The sequence below is a fragment of the Ovis canadensis genome, chromosome 3 (assembly GCF_042477335.2).
Source record: "Ovis canadensis isolate MfBH-ARS-UI-01 breed Bighorn chromosome 3, ARS-UI_OviCan_v2, whole genome shotgun sequence".
NCBI classification, from domain to species: Eukaryota; Metazoa; Chordata; class Mammalia; order Artiodactyla; family Bovidae; genus Ovis; species Ovis canadensis.
The window spans coordinates 223,805,204-223,825,406 of record NC_091247.1 but is presented as its reverse complement, the minus strand read 5'-3'; the positions used below and the strand labels follow the sequence as shown (position 1 = coordinate 223,825,406).

Below are 20,203 nucleotides of genomic sequence, written 5' to 3'. Positions count from 1 at the left end.
ATTCAGCCCTGTATTTTCTTCTAGGAGCTTTATATACTTGTAGCTCTTAAGGTTAGGTCTTTGATCTATTTTGAGTTAATCTTTGTATATGTGTGTGAGGTATGGGTCCAACATCGTTATTGCACATGTGGACACCCAATTGTTCCAGCATACTTGAATTATTCTTAAAATACATGGTTAAGGAATTATTTTGAAAGAAAAAGGATGATTCTGGTAAGAGGGATGAAAATAAAACTCTTGAGCTTGGGTGACTGCCAAACCACTGCTGGTTTGAAGTAGTACTGGCTTTTAAATCAGTGGAATCTGAAAAAGATAAATCTGAACCTTAGCAGCTAGCATAATGGATTGGAACGGCTTCGGTCTGACAAAGCTCACTCTTCTTCAGTCGAGTCTCACTCACTTTGGGCAGCAGGTGGAGCTCTAACCAAAGAAACTTGCGCCACTTGTTAATGAACCAGTGAGGCTTCTGAGACACGCTACAACTAAGATAATTCAGGTATGGTAAACTGTCCGATGGAGGACAAAAAAAAAATCAGAGACCCTTATCTCTTAAGGTTTAGTATGCAGAATACTATGTAAAGAACTCTGCAACTAAAAACCAAAAAGATAACTAGTTCTATTAGAAAACAGGCAAAAGAGCTGAATGGACATGTCTCCAAAGATGATATATAAAGGTCCAATAAGCACACAGAAAGATGCTCAATGAGTGACTAGGAAAATGCTAATCAAAACCAAAATGAGATACCATTTCTTTTGTGTGTGTAAAAATCATTTATTTATTTTTGGCTGCTCTAGTCTTTGCCGCGTGTGGACTTCGCGGCACAGCGAAGTGGGGGCCGCTTAGTTACAGCGAGTGGGGGCCGCTGTCTAGTTGTGGTGCGAGGGCTACTCATCACAGCGGCTTCTCTTGTTGCAGAGCGCTGGCTCTAGGGTGCCCAGGTTTCTGCAGTTGTGGTGCGTGGGCTCAGTAGTTATGGTTCATTGGCTTAGTTGCCCCGGGGCATGTGGGATCTTCCTGGACCAGGGACTGATTGAACCGATGTCCCCTGCAGTGCAAGGCAGATTCTTTTTTTTCCGTAAGGACGATTCTTAACCACTGGACCAACAAGGAAGCCCAAGACACCATTTCACATCCATTAGGATGGTTATCATCAAAGCAAACGAACCAAACAAAACCCCCAAACCAAAAAACAAGTGTTGGTGAGGATGCAGAGAAATTGGAACCCTTGTATATTGCTAGCAGAAATGTCAAATGGTGAAGCCACTATGGAAAACAGTTTCAAGGGAGCAATCAACGGGTGACATAAAAGGGAAAACTTAATGTAATTTTGTGCCTCAAGAGATGCTTAAAGCAAGACAATACTATTTCTCCTAGCCTTGACTCGGAAGCGCCTTGGGGTGGAGGGCTCTGATGAAATCTCTTTCTCTTTTGAAGAGCCTAAAACAGAGCTACACAATAGCCAACGTAACAAACACACTTCCCAGATTCCCAGAGCGAACATACGTTCTCAAAATGGACAAGAGATGAGAGAGCTCTGTGTTTGACTATATGAAACAATACAAATGTAGCTAGTTTGGGGGTTTTTTTTGTTTCTGATTCTCACGTCATAGGATGGATCTATTATAGAGGAGCTATATTGGGAAGCAAACTGCGGGAATATTTAACAGGTTGAACCTGAAAAACACTGATTAATAATAGTCTAAATGAACATTATGTAGTCATCAATTGTGATGATGGTTTAAAAGAGGTACCACAACATGATGGTAGAATGTCATCTACTCTGTGTTGATGAGATCAAAGGTTTATACTTGGTCTCTGTGAGAGCTGTTACAGAGCAGGAATATGCCAATGAGACCAAAATCCAAAACTCCCTAGCTGAGATTCTTGGGGCTTCCTGGTTCCAAGGTGTTCTATGCATGCATTTGTGGTTCCTGAGCCCCAGAGAAAATGCACCCTGCCCGGTCTTTACTGGGGAAGGACAACAGGAGCCTGCACTCAGCTTCTCTGGACACGGCTGTGAGACAGACATTGGCTGTGATAGCTATTCTCACGTTAATGCTGTTGGTAAACTGTGCCCTTCTCCTGTAATAAACTGATTAATTTGTAAGCATGGTCATTTTAGGTCCCATGAATCTACTTTGATAAGCCCTGCCACTATTACTATAATTATGATAAGGAAAGGAAATAAAATGAATTAACTTATGTTGTTCCAAAGAGAAACAACTAAGACATTGGATAAAAAGACACAAGAAGGATATCTAATTTGCCTTCCTAAGTACTATACAAGTCTCTAGACACACTCGGTAAACATCAAAGCAGAAGCTGTATGTCCATGTGCCGTGAGACCACTGCCCTGGGTACACAACCTCAGGGTGCTCACTGAACCCTAAAAGCTGGACTTTTTTAATTGGGGAAGAACTTTTTTGGTAGGAAGCCATACCTGTGATGTCAGCTTCCCAGCAACCTGCATCCGTTCAATTTCTGCAGGAGATTTGATCAGCCTGAGGCGCTGTACCAGCTGCTGCACAGCCCGAACCTTGTTCTTGCTCCTGGCTTTGACCTCTGCCAGCTGCTGCATGTAGTCACAGTGGAGTTGTTTGTGAGCAGGCCTCATCCAGTCATACCACAGTGTATGGGTCTCAGCTTAAAACAGATTTAAAATAAGACAGCAGCAAGAAATACCACCTGTCATAGACTCGAAGAGTCAAAACTATTTTAAAATGTGTAGTATAAACTCTAAAGGGTTGAACACACTCTCTCAGGACCTAAGTCATTGGGAAGGCCCTTCCTGAAAATGGCAAGATATTCTGAGACTGGATATACGACTTTTTCCACCCTCAAACCTCAGTGTTTTTTTGTAAAGACGAAAGATGAAACTAGAGCTTTACTCAAGCTTTGATTATTTATTAACTGTTTAAGAACAATTCTGACAATTGTTCTCCACACCACAAGTCAGCTAGAGGTACTGTTAAATAACTGAACACAGAAGGACAGAAAAAGTACTCAGCTCACAACCTCATGGTTAAAAGTGCTCTGTCCCTTAGTTTCAAACAGTCTCAGTACTGGTGAGAGGGGGTCTCACAGCCGATAATCCACATTCATCCAGAATACCTGTCTTCCTTCATCTGCCATGTGTTCTCATTACAGATAACCACAGTTCACCTTTTCACTTTGCAGACCCAAGGAAATGGTTGACTTTTGCTCGAGACATAAGATAAGGCACACCATGAAAATTTTTTCCGCTTAGACCATGTCTTTATTTGTTCTCCCCTCTTTTTATTTTCTGACAGAAACCTATGAGTAGTATTCCCAACAATTTAAATCTGAAGATTTCTATGTTTCATACAATGGACTTGGGACAGAACAGGGGGAAAAGCCCTAAAAATGTTGATTGGGTATGCATTAGTGATACAATTTCCAAAATATTTTCACTTGTTAAAATAAAAACGATTTTAAATATAGACTACATGTAAAACTTTAATCTTACTTTCAACAGAAATTTAGTTGTTGTAATTTTTAAAAAGTAAAACAACTATGACTATTTGCCATCATTTTATAAAATCATAGGCCAACCTTTTTAGGCTTTTAAAACCTTTTTAGATTTTAAACTTTCAATCCAGGATTGTTGGAAGCAATTCTGAAATCCTCTTTTTATTAGAGAATGACTTCAGAAATGTTTATAAATCTTACAAGAATATTGGACTGAAATTTTACAATCAAATACCTTATTTTGTCTAAAATCAATAGTTTATAACTTGACCATCTATCTTATTTACCAAATTTGGCTCTATGTGACTTTTGGACACTTTAAAAAATAGAATACTTCCTGGAGCTGTAGATGTATAAGAATCACTAAGGATAGTTTATAATGTAGTATACATTCTGAAAAGTTCTAGAAAAGGAATCTCAAAACATTGAGTGATCACAATTCTACCAGAATAAACATAGAGAGGTTTTTCAAGGGGCATGGACTCAACTGTGTACATGGACCACCGGAGACTCTTGTTAAAATGCAGACTCTGCTAGAAGGCATGATGGGGGCCAGGTTTCTCACTTCCAGTGCCTATTCTGCATTTGTAATTCTATGATGCGTCACCAGGTGTTTCTGCTGCTGGTGAACAGTAAATCATTCTTTGAGGATACTGCCCGTTTCTGAAGAGTTGGCAAAAGTGGTACGGTAAGTAGTAGGCAAGGGTCAACAGACTGGTCAGTAATCTTGAAGAGTGGCCCATGGCCATCCTCCACATTAAAATCCTCTTTCTGGGATTTCACACTAGAACAGACAGTCTCTGAATGAATAATCTATGAAGATTTAGCAAATGAATAAATGAAATCCTTAAAGTCTTACGGAAAAGGTTTATATTCTTTCACAGTGCCAAGGGAAATGCTGCCATGCTAATAGTTTTAGCAAATGAAGAACAAATGGGCAAGAAGGTGTCAGTCCCAACCTGGCCTGTGATCTGACTTCTGCTCCCATCTGTTACCTTTCAGCTTGGGTACAAGATGTTGAAATTCCTCCAGTGTATAGGCCTCATCCACTCCAGTTAGAGCTACTGCTCCATCGGTGCCAGATCGAGGGCCATCCCAAAGTTCTCGACTGGGGTCTCTCCGAGGCACAAAAAGCATGGCCTTGTGCGCTGGTAACTGCTCACCAGGGAGGCTCTGAAGGACCAGAATGCTATCAGGCTCTTGGAATCCACACAGGTACAGGAAATTGTTGTCTTGGTGGAAAGTATAGGGGATGTCGTTGCTCATGTAGTATGTAGGGTTGGAGAGCATTACCACTGTGTGGTCTGTGCCGCTCTGCTCTTGTGCTTCCTTGTGGATCAGAGACATTAGTTTGTGTCTGCGAAGGGCATATTCCACCTGGGATAGTCCTGGTGTCACCTCCCCTAGAAACAACAGATAACAGTGAAGCTTCTCATTTCTATAGTGGCAGAGTATTGATACTTAATATAGTTTAATATTACATGGAGACACTCAAGTTCATTTCTTCAATTTATGCCCAATCTCCTCACAGCACATGGCAAAATTAAGTATAACCCAGGTTTCAAATTTCTATTCCACTGCAAAAATTTGGAAGAAATGATAGTTAAATGTGGTCCTGCCTGAAAACTGGGATCACGACCCCTTAAGATCTTTTCCAGCTCTCTGGTTCTTCTTTTACTCATTCGCGCCAATATTTATTAAACATTATTATGCAGAAGGCACTCTCAGGGACACAATCCAAGCTGCCCTTAAGTTTCAATATACAAGGTGAGGAGAAGGATCACATTTTCTGTGTAAGACTTCCCCAAAAGAATGTAAGTTCTTTGAAGACATCTAATTTTGTCTGTTTGCCCAATGCTATATTCTCAGGGCCCAGAATAACAACTGGAATATAGCAGGCCTTTGAACTCTAGTAATATTATCTACCTCTTGGGGCTGTCACGAGAATCAAATCTGATAAAGTAAGTGGTTCTTAAAGACTTGAAGATGCCCTAGAGAGTGAAAGCTATGGATTTATTCTGTTTACTAAACTCCATGTAGGCACATACAAACTTTTGAAATATAATTTCAAGAGTCTCAGATTCCTTTAAGCTCACCCAAACAAGCCATTTTAAGAACCTTTGAAGGGTTATGTCTTAGTTCTTAATACTAGTACAGAAGACTGCCTGGCTGCTAGCCCAGTGATGCCTGCGTGAATGTTTCCCTTCTGAGTGGAAATTATGCCTGCTTTCACTTCAGGTTCTCAAACAAAAGAGCTACTAAAACAGTTGTTTCCTAAGCCTACACTTAACAATATTAAGAGTAAAACAACAGCTAATGCTTACCGAATGCTTACTATGCGTCTGTACTATTCTAATTATTTACATGTATCAACTTGGGCTTCCCTCGTGGTTCAGTGGTAAAGAATCCGTCTGATAATGCAGGAGATTCGGCTTCAATCCCTGGGGTGGGAAGATCCCTTGGAAAAGGAAATGGCAAGCCACTTCAGTATTCTTGCCTGGAAAATCCCATGGACAGAGGAACCTGGTGGGCTACAGTTCAATGGGGTCACAAAGAGTTGGACACTACTTAGTAACTGAACAACAACAATCAACCTATTTAATCTTCACAATGACTCTGCGATGTGGGAAACTAATTATTATTCCCTGTGGTAGCCAGTCTCCATATGCAAGTATGAGAAAATGGCCATGAAACACTGCTGTATAGAAGTTAAATATCAAGATGGACAATATGTTCCCATTATTTAAAAAAAAAATTTAAAGGAGAAAAAAAGAATTTATAAAAATTTGGGAAAGAATCACAATTTTTATAGTGATAACCTATGGCGAATGAGATAAACTGAAATTCTCTAACATGATTTTTATATTATTTGAATTTTGTTTCAGTGAGTATATACTCTTGCAACTAAAATCTCAAATAAAGAGATAAAGAGGGTAAAAAAGGGAAACCATGGACAGTCCACTCCATACTCATAACCTATAATGGTTTTCTACTGTCCATTAGATCAAATTCAAACAATTAAGCTATTTTGACACTTACATTTAATATTAACATACCAATGTTCTCTACCAGGTAACTTCAACTTATCTGGCCAACACTTTTGGTAACAGCTTTAGTGAGATATTTTCATACCATACAATTCACCCACTTACAAGTACAGAATTCAGTGCTTTTTGGTATATTCACAGATTTGTGCAACTATTACCCAAAACAATTTGAGAAAATTTCATCACTCCAAAAAGAAGCCCCACACCAATTAGCCTAGGTCATTCTGTTTCCTCTGAATCTACCCCAGCCTTTGACAACCGCTATTTTCCATCTCTATGGATTTGTCTATTATAGAGATTTCATATAAATGAAATTACACAATATGTGGTCTTTGGAGACTTAAACTTTTTTCTTAGTATTCCTCCAATTATTGTGAAATTAATTACTTCTAAGTCTCAAGTCCAACTTGTTCTTTCCCTAATACCTTGCTTACAACGTGCCCCTTTTCTAAAATTTCTTCTCCTTCCAAAGGAATTCCACTCCAAGATTTGAAGCTCAAGATGTTTGCTTTTAGACCCTTCTCATTCAAAACACTTTCTTAATTAACCCTGTTCATGCTCATTTGTTCCTTTGATCTACTTTTTAAAATTAACTATTTCTTTTCCATATATACATCTTATAGTTGTGTATAAATGTAATCACATCATATTCTCCTCTCCCACCATTTCTTCATTATTTGAGCCCTCATTCCCCTTCCCTCCTACCCACATTAGAGCCACCCCCATGGTTTGTATACTAGTAAGTAAACTTCCCCTTGATGGATCATAGCATTGTCACGGGGGAAGGAGTTTGCATAACTCAACGAAGCTATGAGCCATGCTGTGCAGGGCTACCCAAGATAGACGGTCATAATGAAGAGCTGTGACAAAACGTGGTTTATTGGAGAAGGGAATGGCAAGTCACTCCAGTATTCTTGCTGTGAGAACCCCATGAACAGTATGAAAAGGCTTTTTAAAAAGATACGACACTGGAAGATGAGACCCCCAGGTTGGAAGGTGTCAAAGATGCTACTGGAGAAAGAGCAGAGGAAATTACAGACATGAATCTGAGCAAACTTCAGGAAATAGTGGAGGACAGAGGAGCCTGGCCTGCTACAGTCCAGGGGATCATAAAGAGTTGGACATGACCTAGTAACAATAACCACCACAGGACTTAAGGACTGAACAATCCTGTTTTTCTCAATATTCATATAAACGCATACATATTGCCTACATTTAGGGTTTTATGAGTCCCTAGTGTTTTACAAAAAATGGGACACCACACAGTCTTTTCTTCACATTGATTTTCTAACACAACAATACCTCATAGAAATCCCTCCCCCCAACTCATCTGGCATAACTTCAACTCAATCTGCTTGATGTCTCCGTATTATTTCTTGGGGCACTGTATCATAATTTCCTGATTAATTTCCCTATTGGTGGGCATTCATGTAACTTTGCTATCATGATAAATATCTTTATACTTATATCCACAGGGTGCCTTCCTGCCCTATGTACACTGGTGCTTTTATTTCTGTGGGATAGTCCCAGGGGAGAAACTGGTGGATCAGCGTTCTTCGAGTTTTCTGGGTACTCATGCCCAGTACATGCAACTCAGTTGTTTCCGATTACTTGGGAAATGTCTAGTTGATTTACCTGTAGCTGTATCCCATTAATAATTTTTAACTTTTATTTACCTACAATAAACATTGACATTATTATTAACGAAATTGGGGAGAAACGAGAAAGATAAAATGAGGGGTCTTGTGACAATCTGAATTGGCCAAGTAACAGAGCTGGTCCTAGAAGAGCTCATACATATCACATTTCTCTCTCTCAGGATTAAGTTGGCTAAGAGTACCCTAGGGCTCCACTGCAGAATACTGAACTTTGTACTAGAGCCTAAGAATAGCTTAACTATTTATCTCCCTGATAATTATTCATGTTAATTCTGCTGCTGTTACTCAATATTGGAAATGTCCCAGTTTACCACAAACAGCACATACTCTTTTCTAAAAGCAGAGGCTGCTTATAACAAGTGAATTATCCAACTTTTCCTTTTTTTGTTTTACCTTTGTCCCTTTACTGTGCTTCACTTTTGGTTATTTCACAGCCTTAGTCCATGTAATAAAACTAAACTTAAAATATCAATTCATTTTGTGTTTTTAAAAAAATTTTTTAAAGAAAACTCACAGTAATAGTAATTAATGAACGTATCTCATTTTCATCAATAACAGAGTATACATATAGTGTATTAGAAAGTAACTTCTGAAAAAAGATAAAAATTATTTAAAAATCAAAGCAGGATTGCAAAACCATCTTTCACATCCTTCAGGCATTCATCATTTGAACATAATTTCATACAAATGACTATATGAGAAATATTTAAAACACTGGCTACATTTCCCCAAGCTTACTAATTATAAACACTATAGAGTGACTATCAACTAAATGCTTCTAAACTTATGAAATTTCAAGGAACTCTTGGTCACAACAGAAAAATTATCCAAGGATAAACATACCTTTTCTTATCAGTTGAAGGAGGGGGTAAAAGTGTGATAACGCAATGAACTTTACCTCTAGAGGTAAACCTGACAGTTATTACGGCCTTTGATCTCAGAACTAACCATTATGGTCAATGTAGCCTGAATTTCTTCAGATAAAATTGTATCTGAATAGACTTTACGGGTAATGTCATCAAACTGTAGAGTATTAAAAGGCACAGTCAGTATTTTATCACGTGAAGTCAATTAAGGATAGAGGGACTAATCGAACAAGCTTATTTAGCCAATCAAATGCCTAGATGTCACAATCTGGACTCTAAATAGCAAAGTCTCATAATCAGTCTTGAGAGTCAGCTGCCAAGAAGAAAAGCTCTTCCAGGATTTTGAGAACTGGGCCTCTGAAGACAACAAGAAAAATGTTCTTCATATTTTATCAGCCAGGCAGAAAACCCAGAGAGGTAAGTTTTATTAAGACTGAATATGGATGGAAAGATGCAAGTCTTTGCTACAGTCTAGGTATGTATTTTAATTACTTCCTGAAACTAACTAGGTTAGGAATTTTTTTCTTTTCTGGCTGTGCCTTGTGGCATGTGAGTTTTTAGTTTCTCTACCTGTGCCCCCTGCAGTGGAAGAGAGGAGTCTTAATCACTGAACTGCAGGGAAGTCCCTAGGTTAAGATTTTAACATGGTCTGATTTGAAGACGTGTCCCTGAATTCTGTTTAATATTAGGTAGCTTTTATTGTATAATAAAAAAGAAGTGCATAAAATGATCTATTACTATATAGTTGGAAAATGGGGATAAAGAAAAAGTTAACAAACATTTCCTTTACAATGTAAAACACAGATGTCTCTGAAAAATGAAATGATCAAATAATTGAAAAAATCTCTAAATGGGTTTTATTTGCATATACTGAGCAAAACAAGCCAGAGAAAAAGGGTTCATACTGTATGATTTCACTTACACAAAACTCAAGAACAGGCAAAACAATCACTCTGATAGAAACGAGACCAGTGGTTAAGGATGGAGGTGGGATTGACTAGAAGGGTATGCGAGGACCTTCTAGGGTGATGGCAATGTTCTATATCTTGAATGAGGTATGAGTTATATTGTTGTATGTAGGTATAGGGACAATCATTATCCTTATAAAAGTAACTGTTTTTACATGAAAGCACCAAATTATCTGGCTTTCTTGCACAATGATAAGAATGAGTTTCGAGTGATTCAGGAGACTTTTATTATTCAGTTCTTTAGAAGATTTCTAATTCTTTCCTGGGGTAGATTCATGCTAATCTTTACCCCAGAGAATTTCTTGGTATGGACAAGAAATATGCACAAAGGTGTTTCTGTAGTATCTATAATAGTATAAAAATCTCACCCAACTGAAATAAATCTTGATCTTTTAGATACTATTAAAGTCAACCATGTTTAACAAAACTTAAAAAAAAAATACACCCCTTGCTTAAGGCAGAACTATAACTAAACTATCACTAAACTAAAGATGATAACTAGCTGGTTTTGAAACTTTTAAGTGAAGAAGATTTGGGAATGATTATGTATAATCCACTCTAGAACCTTTCTTTTCATCATTTTAAATATTACACTTAACAATAACCATACGGTCTTAGCCATTATTTGATGATAAGGGACAAAAAAGTTCATGGTAAAGGCATTCCCTCAAATTCTGGGCCACACAGTTGTGTTCTGATTATGTCCCAGGGAATCTAGTCATTGCTGTAGTTGAAAGAAAACCAAGAAGAGGTTCTGCATAGGTCAGACAAGTCATTCTGATAAGCCCAACTCTTTGAATAACCCCCTTTTAAGCTCCAAACTATATCACATATTCCAAAATTAATTTTGCTTAGGAACATAAAAATGTTAGAAATATAGGTTTTTGTAAATAATACTTAATTAGGCACTAATTTTTCCTATCCTCTCGAAGGGAACTGTTGATGAAGCTGCACACCTTGCAATGTCAAGGAACTATCTAAGTGTCTTTCCTGTACAGATACTGTAAAAGCAGACTCATGGTTCGTAATGGTATTTAGCTCAGAATGCCACTTGCCTTCCTTCATGGAATCCCTTTTCTTCCTGGTGATAGATAATAAGTAGAAGGCATGTTAATGATCAAGGAGGATGAACTGACATTTCTGTCATGGTTCTTAACACAGAGATGGCAATGTCGTAAAAAGAAGAAATAGCCTATAATGCTCAGACTTCTTTAAGCAAAGCACAAGTTTTAAAAATCACTGAGAGGACTTGGGGGAGTGAGTCTGACTCTTTAGTTCCATCTGAAGAAGTAGTAAGCACAGCCAACACAGAACTCCTTTATCTCCCATGTTTTTCTGCTAGTATCTTCCAAGTTACTGTTGCTTCAGGAAACGCATAGGTATGGCCAAAAGAAATCCAGGAAAATTCAAAATTCAGGGGTTGATCCAGTCATTTCACTTCTAAGAATTTGGGGTTTTTCTTTTTTTTGCCACATGGCCTGTGGGATCTTAATTCCCCGACCAGGGACTGAACCTGGGCCACCACAGTGAAAGTATTGAGTCCTAATCACTGGACTGCCTGGGAAGTCCCACCAAGAATTTATTTTAAGGAAATAATTGATCAGTATATAGAGTGTGTATACATGCACACACAATTCTATGTAAGAAATAAGTCTAGAAAAATAAAGCACTAACATCTCAATAGTTGCTTTCTCTAAATGGTGGAATTATGAGTAATTTTTTAAAAAAAATTATGCTTATCTGTATTCTTTAATTTGCCTATAATATATGTAGAACTTGTATAATAATTAGGAAAATGACTTGAGATGTTTTCCAAAAGTTTAAAGTACTGGCAAGTACTGGGAAAACATGCCAAACACGAAACCTTTGGGAGCAAAACATACCATAGAAACATAATTTTATATTTCAAACAAACTGACTTTAGGTCTATAAAAGAGATTTTAAAAAAAGGATTACATTTCTTTTCATTTTTCTTAATAATTGACTTTTCCTATACCCCACAATTATTTTAACACTTTGATAAGTTCTGCATCTCTACATGATGGAAGATAAGTGATTAATGCTTTGGAAACTGTATGTGATGGCTTCTTTCACAATTCTTTTTCAAATTGCATCTACTTCTATCCCTTCTCACTTACACCAATCCTTATTGTCCAGGAGAATAAAGATCACGATGTGTATTCCTTTCTCCCCATAGTTTATATGAACACATGAACTTGTATGTGTATATTTATTCATACTCACTTTTTATATAGTTACCATGTACGTGACAGAAATAAGTCTAGACACAGAGGCCATCACCCTGAGGATATGATTACTAGTTTCAAGGCCTGGAAAATGCAGCTCACCATGTAAAAGCATCTCACCACGAGAAATCAGTAATTTTCAAAGCTGGTAAAACTTAATATCAAACTGAAGCTACAGGCAGGTTGACTGGATAGAGAAATAGTTAAATTAGCACCAACTGTACTGCTACAAAGCTTACCTTACAGCTTTGAAAAACTCTGATTTCTTGTGTGTTTCAGTGGTGAGCTGCATTTCCTGAGTCTCAGCCGACTTCCCAGCAGGAACTCTAGTCTGATGAAGAATCAGCAACAGGAAGCCCTCACTGAGAGACACACTGGTATCATTCACTGAGTGGAGATAGTGAAAGAGCAACATATTTCCAAAGGCAATTCAGACTGTATTAATAATCTAGGCTTACACAGTAAATACAGATTTAACTTCCCATGGCGGAAGCCTGGGAAAACCTGACTGCATTTTCTATAAAGCATTTGGTTTCATCCTATCTACCTCTTTGGGATGATATTCATTCATCATAGCTCATCACTTAACTGTCTCTTTGAAAAAACAAAACAAAGAAACCTTAGGTATGAATTTGAATGGTAGTAATGACATATCTTCATGCGAAGAGTTGACTCATTGGAAAAGACCCTGATGCTGGGAGGGATTGGGGGCAGGAGGAGAAGGGGACGACAGAGGATGGGATGGCTGGATGGCATCACTGACTCAATGCACCTGAGTCTGAGTGAACTCCAGGAGCTGGTGATGGACAGGGAGGCCTGGCGTGCTGCGATTCATGGGGGTCACAAAGAGTCGGACACGACTGAGCGACTGAACTTAACTAAATGACATATCTTCCAGCAGCAATATTGGAATCATAAAGTAGAAAAACAATCAGTGCAGTAAACCTTTACCAATTTATTATAAGAATCAGTGGAGTAAACTTTTATCAACTTTTTGCATCACCTTTATCATTGTTAGCACCTCTCAAAGCTGGGACAATCACATCTGGAGATCTTGTGTAATCTCTATAGAAATATTTTTGTTAATACTGAAATGAGCATTTCATGTTTTCAAGAAAAATGTTTCCTAACATGTCTTTCAGAGAAGGCAATGGCACCCCACTCCAGTACTCTTGCCTGGAAAATCCATGGACAGAGGAGCCTGATAGGCTGCAGTCCATGGGGTCGCTAAGAGTTGGACACGACTGAGCGATTTCACTTTCCCTTTACACTTTAATGCATTGGAGAAGGAAATGGCAACCCACTCCAGTGTTTTTGATGGAGAATCCCAGGGACAGGGAAGCCTAGTGGGCTGCTGTCGATGGGGCCACACAGAATCAGACATGACTGAAGCGACTTTAGCAGCAGCAGCAGCAGTGTATCTTTAACACAGTTCACAATGAATCGATAGTCAGAACACAGTTCTAGAAATTATGTTTTAGGAAACGTTTCTTTAAAAACATCTTGAAATACATATTTTTTTCACTGATACTTTTGAATTTTAGCCTAATCATATTTACTCCCCTAGATGGTGCTGTCTAAACAGTACTATTAGCCCTACAGCTATTTAAATTTACATTAATTAAAAAATTCTACTGGATGGCATGGTTCTAGACAAAGCATCTGAAGAGAGAGATGGTCATCACAGTTCAAAGGCCTTACCTGGTCTGAGGAGGTGTGGGTGTGTAAAGGGGCTGGGCTGGCCCAAGTATCGGTTTGGTATCCTCCTCTCTGGGATGGGCTGCAGGGAGTATCTTCGCCGTGAACATGACAAGCATCCTGAAGGAGAAATAAGGACGATGAAATGGAACAGTGCATTTAGCTAGCCCTCACAGTATATCCACATTTATCTGTCTTCAGCGGTGGCTTGCTTTAGAAAATTGTAAGTCAGTATCTCCTTCAATATTTGCATGGCCCTTCCTCTGAGACAGCCAGAGCCTGTGTTGGGCCTCAGGGATATAGAAATAAGATTATTTTTACCTTGAGTGACTTTAGTCTGCTATTACATAATAGAGGCATATATACACACAGTATGATTAGCATATGAATAAGGAACTAAGGGAACAGAAGAAAGGAAACAAACAAAAGCAGGGGAAGGGGTAGGAAGCATTTCATTGAAGTAGTGTTACGCTGTGCCCTAAAATTCAAAAAAAGTGAATGTTTTTACTGAGAATATGTGAAGTCTGGGAAAATATGTACATACTATCTCATTTAATCTTGGAATGTTAGAGCTAGATGAAATAATGTATGAAAAATGCTTAATCACCATTAGTACACAGGAAGCTAGTAAGCTTGAATACTAGTACTGAATACTAGAGTTCAATACTTGAGTACTCAGTGAGATCTATTAAGTGTGTGACTGGCACACGCTGGAAAAAACACAAGAATAACAAGACCATCTGCCCTGGTCTTATAAGAATATAGAGTCTAGTGGATGTGAGACAGAGCAATGCCACATGGTGAGCACAGTGGTGGATTCACACACAAGGTTTCTGAGCGCACAAAGTCTAAAACAATGCTGTGGGAAGGCTCGGTGACAAAGACAGGCACAGAGCTCTGGGCAACAGAGAAGCACACGAACGGGCTCCTGTGGGGCTGGCAGAAGTAGCTGACGCCTACTCTGAGCAGGAACTGGTCAAGTGAAAGCGACAAGGGGAGTGGAAGGTATCATGAATGGGGCACGAAAGGGAAGGCAGAGAAGACACTGTGCTTACATGTGCGCGTGTGTGCTTACTAAGGGAAGAGGGACGGAAGGAGAGTTTCAGGTCAGCGCTGCTGCTCGAGGGAAAGTAAAATATCAGCAAGATAAGGATCAGACAACTAAAGGCTTTGTACACCAAACTAAGGAATTAGATTTTTAACTGTCACAAGATTGGCGTTATTGCTTAAAAAAAAAAATAAGGAATTAGATTCTGAAGTAATCTGTGCAATGTTGGCTCATATGGTAAATAGTCTGCCTGCAATGCAGGAGACCTGGGTTCGATCCCCAGGTTGGGAAGATCCCCTGGAGAAGGGAATGGGAACCCATTCCAGTATTCTTGCCTGGAGAATTCCATGGACAGAGGGGCCTTGCAGGCTATCGTCCATAGAGTCACAAAGAGTCAGACATGACTGAGCAACTAACACTTCCACTTTCTCATGCAGTACTTAGAAACCTAGAATTTAAACTCAGTTTTAACTTCAAAATCTTTGCTCCTTCCCCTCCACTCTGCCACTCAGGTAAGTCCTCTCTGCCAAATTCCCAGTGACACTACTAGTGCCATACAATCTCCCTGTGAACATACAATCACTCAACAGCAAAATGCCAAAGTCTACATCAAGTTAAAGGTTCTAGTAGGGATTATAAAGTAGGAATGACGGTGTATGTATTTAAATTTCACTGAACACTATTCTTCCTATGATTGTTGTTTTTAGTCCCTACTCCATTAAAAAGTTTGTCTCAGTGCACTAAAATGGTTTTATCACTGCAATATTTTGCATGGTAGCCCCCAAAAGATATGCCTATGCTGTAATCCCCAGACCCTGTGACTGTTAATTTGGAAGAAATGTTTCTGCAGATGTAGAACTAGATTAAGGAACTTGAGATAAAAAGATCATCCGGCATTATCTGGGTCAGTCCTAAATCCAATGACCTGTGTCCTTCTTTACAAGAGAAATGCAGAAGGAGAAGAGAGACAGAAGAGAAGGAAGCAATGTAACCACGGAGGCAGAAATAGGAGTGATGTGGCCACAAGGCAAGGAATACCCAGAGCCACCAGAAGCTGAGACCCAAAGGATGGAGTCCCTCCTAGAGCCTCTGGAAGGAATGGAGCCCTGCTGACACACGATGTCAAGCTTCTGGTCTCCAGAACTGGGAGACAATGCATTTCTACGTTTGTTGTTGTTGTTTTTTTTAATGTATTTATTTTTAAAAAATTTTGGTTGTGCTGGGTCTTCGTTGCTGTGTGTGGGTTTTCTCCAGCTGTGGAGAGCAGGGGCTACTCTGCTGTGGTGCGTGAGCTTCTCACTGGGCGGCTTCTCTTGCTGTGGAGCACAGGCTCGAGGCGCACAGGCTTCAGCAGTTGTGGCAATTGGGCTCAGCATTTGTGGCACATGGGCTTAGCTGCTCCGTTGCACGTGGAATCTTCCTGGACCAGGGATCGAACCTATGTTCCCTGCACTGGCAGGGGGATTCTTATCCACTGGACCACCAGGGAAGTCCTCTACTCTTTTAAGCAGACATGTTCGTGTTAATTTGTTATGGTAGTCTCAGGAAACCAATACGATGACTTTCTAAGGTTGAAATAAGTATGTCAACTGCTTGAGTACTTTTTCAGAGTTCACAAATTCTTCGTTTTTCCAAAACAAAACATGGAAGAACTGAGAAGTAGGTTATTAAAGCTCAGTACCCCAGAGGTCATATTATGCAAGGGGCATGCTGCGGCCATACTACAACAGGTTCCGCTGGTTTATGGGGCACTGTTTGAGGCTTCTAGGAAAACATGGGAGAAACAGTCCAGAGGGTTAAGGATGGTCTGGTTTGACTCTGGACTAGCTCCATTTAGAAGGTCTGGTCCCTACACCAAGCCCAGAGTGACACCACAATGCAGCCCTCTGACATAAGCTTGTAAGCTTGCTTGCCACATAATCAGTATCCTAACGTCTCCTAGCAGTGGTCCAAGGTAATAACATTGTCCTCAATGTAAAAAAGCCTATTTACAGTCACTGCCTCTACCACCAGCACCAGCAGAGCCTGAGCTGAGAGGAAACTACAGTTCTCACCCCCCAGAGCAGCCCTTTCCAACCATCTGTTAAAAACATGGTGGATTACTATCAAGTTCTAGGATTGGAGAGACATGCTTCACCTGAGGATATCAAAAAGGCGTATCGAAAAGTGGCACTTAAATGGCACCCGGATAAAAATCCAGAAAACAAAGAAGAAGCCGAGAGAAAATTCAAAGAAGTAGCTGAGGCATATGAGGTATTATCACATGATGAAAAACGGGACATTTACGATAAATATGGCAAAGAAGGATTAAATGGTGGAGGTGGAAGTGATTTCGATGATTCTTCTGAATATGGCTTCACATTCCGTAAGCCAGATGATGTCTTCAAAGAAATTTTTCGTGAAAGGGACCCATTTTCATTTCATTTCTTTGAAGACTCACTTGAAGACCTTTTAAGTAATTCAAGGCGCTCCGATGGAAGCAGAAACAGAGGTGCAAGATCCTTTTTCCCTACATCCAGTGAATACCTAGTTTTTGAGAGATTTTCTTCATATGATACAAGCTATACACCATTTGGTTCACTGGGCCATGAGGGACTTTATTTATTTTCTTCCCTGGCATTTGATGATAGTGGGATGGATAACTACGTTACTGTTACAACTTCAGGTAAGATTGTTAATGGCAGAAATACCAATACAAAAATAATTATCAAGGATGACCTAGAAAGAGATGAAGACGATGGTGAGTTGAAGTTCTTTCTTTCAAATGGTGTGGCAGTTGAAGAGGGCTTTGCTGAAGAATGCAGTTGGAGAAGACAGTCATTTAACAATTATTCACCAAAATCTTGCAGCCCCAAACACGCAAACAATGATGAGCAGGGTATCACTTGGGTCACCAGTAACTGGAATCCCTCTGTTTTCTCAGCAGGATTCAAAGAAGGTGGTAAGAGGAAAAAAAAGAAGCATAAAGAAGTACAGAAGAAGAAGTCAACTAAAAGGAATCGTTAAATTGATTCTTCAGAAACATTATGTTCATATAACATTTGAACACAACTCCGTGTGTATTTCTGTTAATCAGTTTTGTAGATAATATTTGTTTAATACTACACTAAAATTATGTTTTTAACATGCTTAGCAGGATTGTAGACATCTGATGAGTGGTCGTTTGGATTAGATTTGTTAGAAAAAGATGAATTGTGGTAACAGTGATATTAAGAGTTTAGAAAACAGCAACAATTATTTTACTTTTTGTTTTCGAGATAAATGCTTATATGGGCTTCTCTCATAGCTGAGTTGGTAAAGAATCCACCTGCAATGCAGGAGACCCTGGTTCAATTCCTGAGTTGGGAAGATATGCTGCAGAAGGGACAGGCTGCATGAGTGAGTGAGTGAAGTCGCTCAGTTGCGTCCAACTCTTTATGACCCCGTGGACTGTAGCCCACAAGGCTCCTTCGTCCATGGGATTCTCCAGGTAAGAACACTGGAGTGGGTTGCCATTTCCTTCTCCAGGGGATCTTCCCAACCCAGGGATTGAACCCAGGTCTCCTGCATTGCAGGCAGATGGTTTAACCTCTGAGCCACCAGGGAAGCCCAAGGGATAGGCTACCCACTCCAGTATTCTTGGGTTTCCCTTACGGCTCACATGGTAAAGAATCTGCCTGCAATGCTTATATATTATATTTATCATATACATGCTTATATATTATGAAGTTTTTCTTTAGTCAAGTCTATAATCTATAATCATTCCTTTGATCTAATTAAAGCTACATTATAGACTTCTGACGTACATAAAGCATTAGCAGCTAAAAATGTATTAAAACACATGGGTTCAGTCTACATAGTTATTAATGAGATGACTTTTTTCAATGATCACAGAGCACTTCATACACAACTTAAGACACTATAAATTAAAAATGAAAGTAAAAAGCATTTTAAGTTAAAAATAGCTACACTTATATCTGGACGTCTATGTTCATAGTACACTTATTCACAAAAGCCAAGAGGTGGAGCCAGTCCAAATGTTAATTGACAGTTGGATGGATAAGTAAAATATAAGCATACACAGATTCTGAATTCAGCCTCAAAGAGTAAGGAAACCCTGTCACATGTGACAACATGGATGAACTTTGAGACATTATGATTCTACATATATGAGGTATCTAAAGTCAAATTCATAGCAATAGAAAGTGGAAATACGGTTACCAGGGGCTGCAGGGAGAAGGAGAAAGCACTGTTAGTGGACACAGATTTAGATTTGCAAGATGAAAAAGTTCTGGAGATCTTTTCACAACTGTTTAAAATTATTAACATGGTAAATTTGATGTTACATGTATTTTACATGGAGAAGGCAATGGCAACCCACTCCAGTACTCCTGCCTGGAAAAACCCATGGACGGAGGAGCCTGGTAGGCTGCTGTCCATGGGGTCATGAAGAGTTGGACACAACTGAAGTGACTTGGCAGCAGCAGCAGCAGACAGACTTTTAACTGGCTACCAGGCTTCCCCGGTAGTGCTAGTGGTAAAGAACTCAGCTGCCAACGCAGGAGACCTAAGAGATGCAGGTTTGATCCCCGGGTGGGGAAGATCCCCTGGAAAAAGGAGCAGCAACCCACTCCAGTATTCTTGCCTGGAGAATCCTATGGACAGAGGGGCCTGGTGGGCTACAGTCCGTGGGGTCGCAAAGAGTCAGACACGACTAAAGCGACAGCATGCATGCACGTATTTTACATTTTTTTTTTTCCCTTTTAAAGCCAGACTTACCCTGGATTCTTCAGAGCAATATGACTGTATCATGCATGGGTGGCCATCAGTGACGTTTACCAGATAGGAAACTTTCTAATTTTTTGAGTATGTACACAGGATATAAAAATACATTACTCTAAAATACCACCTTTAGCCATCACAACCTAGGCTTATGATGGAAGAAAAACAGATGAGTTTCAGAGTTAGAGATATATCAGATATTGAGCAACTGGTTTGAGCTCAATGTTTTTATATATTTGCTTCCTTTAAATGAATTTAATTTCAACACAATTACTTCTTAGCTTCCTGTAATTATTTCATTTTCAAAATACACTGCTTTCATCCTATTTATTCTTTCACTCATTCAATGGTATTTTTTGAGTACCCACTATTTGTGAGGTAGTCCTAGGTCTACCTAGGTCTGTCCTAGGTACCTGGGATG

At 39.4% G+C, this 20,203-nt stretch overlaps 2 protein-coding genes across 13 annotated transcripts in view; one reads left to right on the top strand and one right to left on the bottom strand.

Annotated features, from left to right (window-relative positions):
* The window catches only part of XPNPEP3 (X-prolyl aminopeptidase 3), a 44,566-nt gene that overhangs the window by 21,509 nt on the left and 2,854 nt on the right, over window positions 1-20,203 (bottom strand). For 3 of the 12 annotated variants that reach the window (XM_069586097.1, XM_069586096.1, XM_069586090.1), the window contains exons 2-6: window positions 13,977-14,093; window positions 12,515-12,662; window positions 5,815-6,021; window positions 4,486-4,893; window positions 2,442-2,644 (exon numbers count right to left, since the gene is read on the bottom strand). In XM_069586097.1, the coding sequence (XP_069442198.1) occupies window positions 2,442-2,644; window positions 4,486-4,837 (555 nt within the window). In that variant the 5' untranslated portion in view covers window positions 4,838-4,893; window positions 5,815-6,021; window positions 12,515-12,662; window positions 13,977-14,093. The remainder of the gene's footprint in view (window positions 1-2,441; window positions 2,645-4,485; window positions 4,894-5,814; window positions 6,022-12,514; window positions 12,663-13,976; window positions 14,094-20,203) is intronic. The other 9 variants (XM_069586094.1, XM_069586095.1, XM_069586088.1 and 6 more) reach the window with 4 other exon arrangements.
* DNAJB7 (DnaJ heat shock protein family (Hsp40) member B7) lies at window positions 16,207-18,621 on the top strand. Its single transcript, XM_069586103.1, has one exon. The coding sequence runs from the start codon at window positions 17,113-17,115 to the stop codon at window positions 18,025-18,027; it is 915 nt and encodes a 304-aa protein (XP_069442204.1). The 5' UTR covers window positions 16,207-17,112; the 3' UTR covers window positions 18,028-18,621.

What these genes read in the sequence shown, in the direction of transcription:
- DNAJB7 (XM_069586103.1), top strand. Translation starts at nt 17,113, where the DNA reads ATGGTGGATTACTATCAAGTTCTAGGATTGGAGAGACATGCTTCACCT.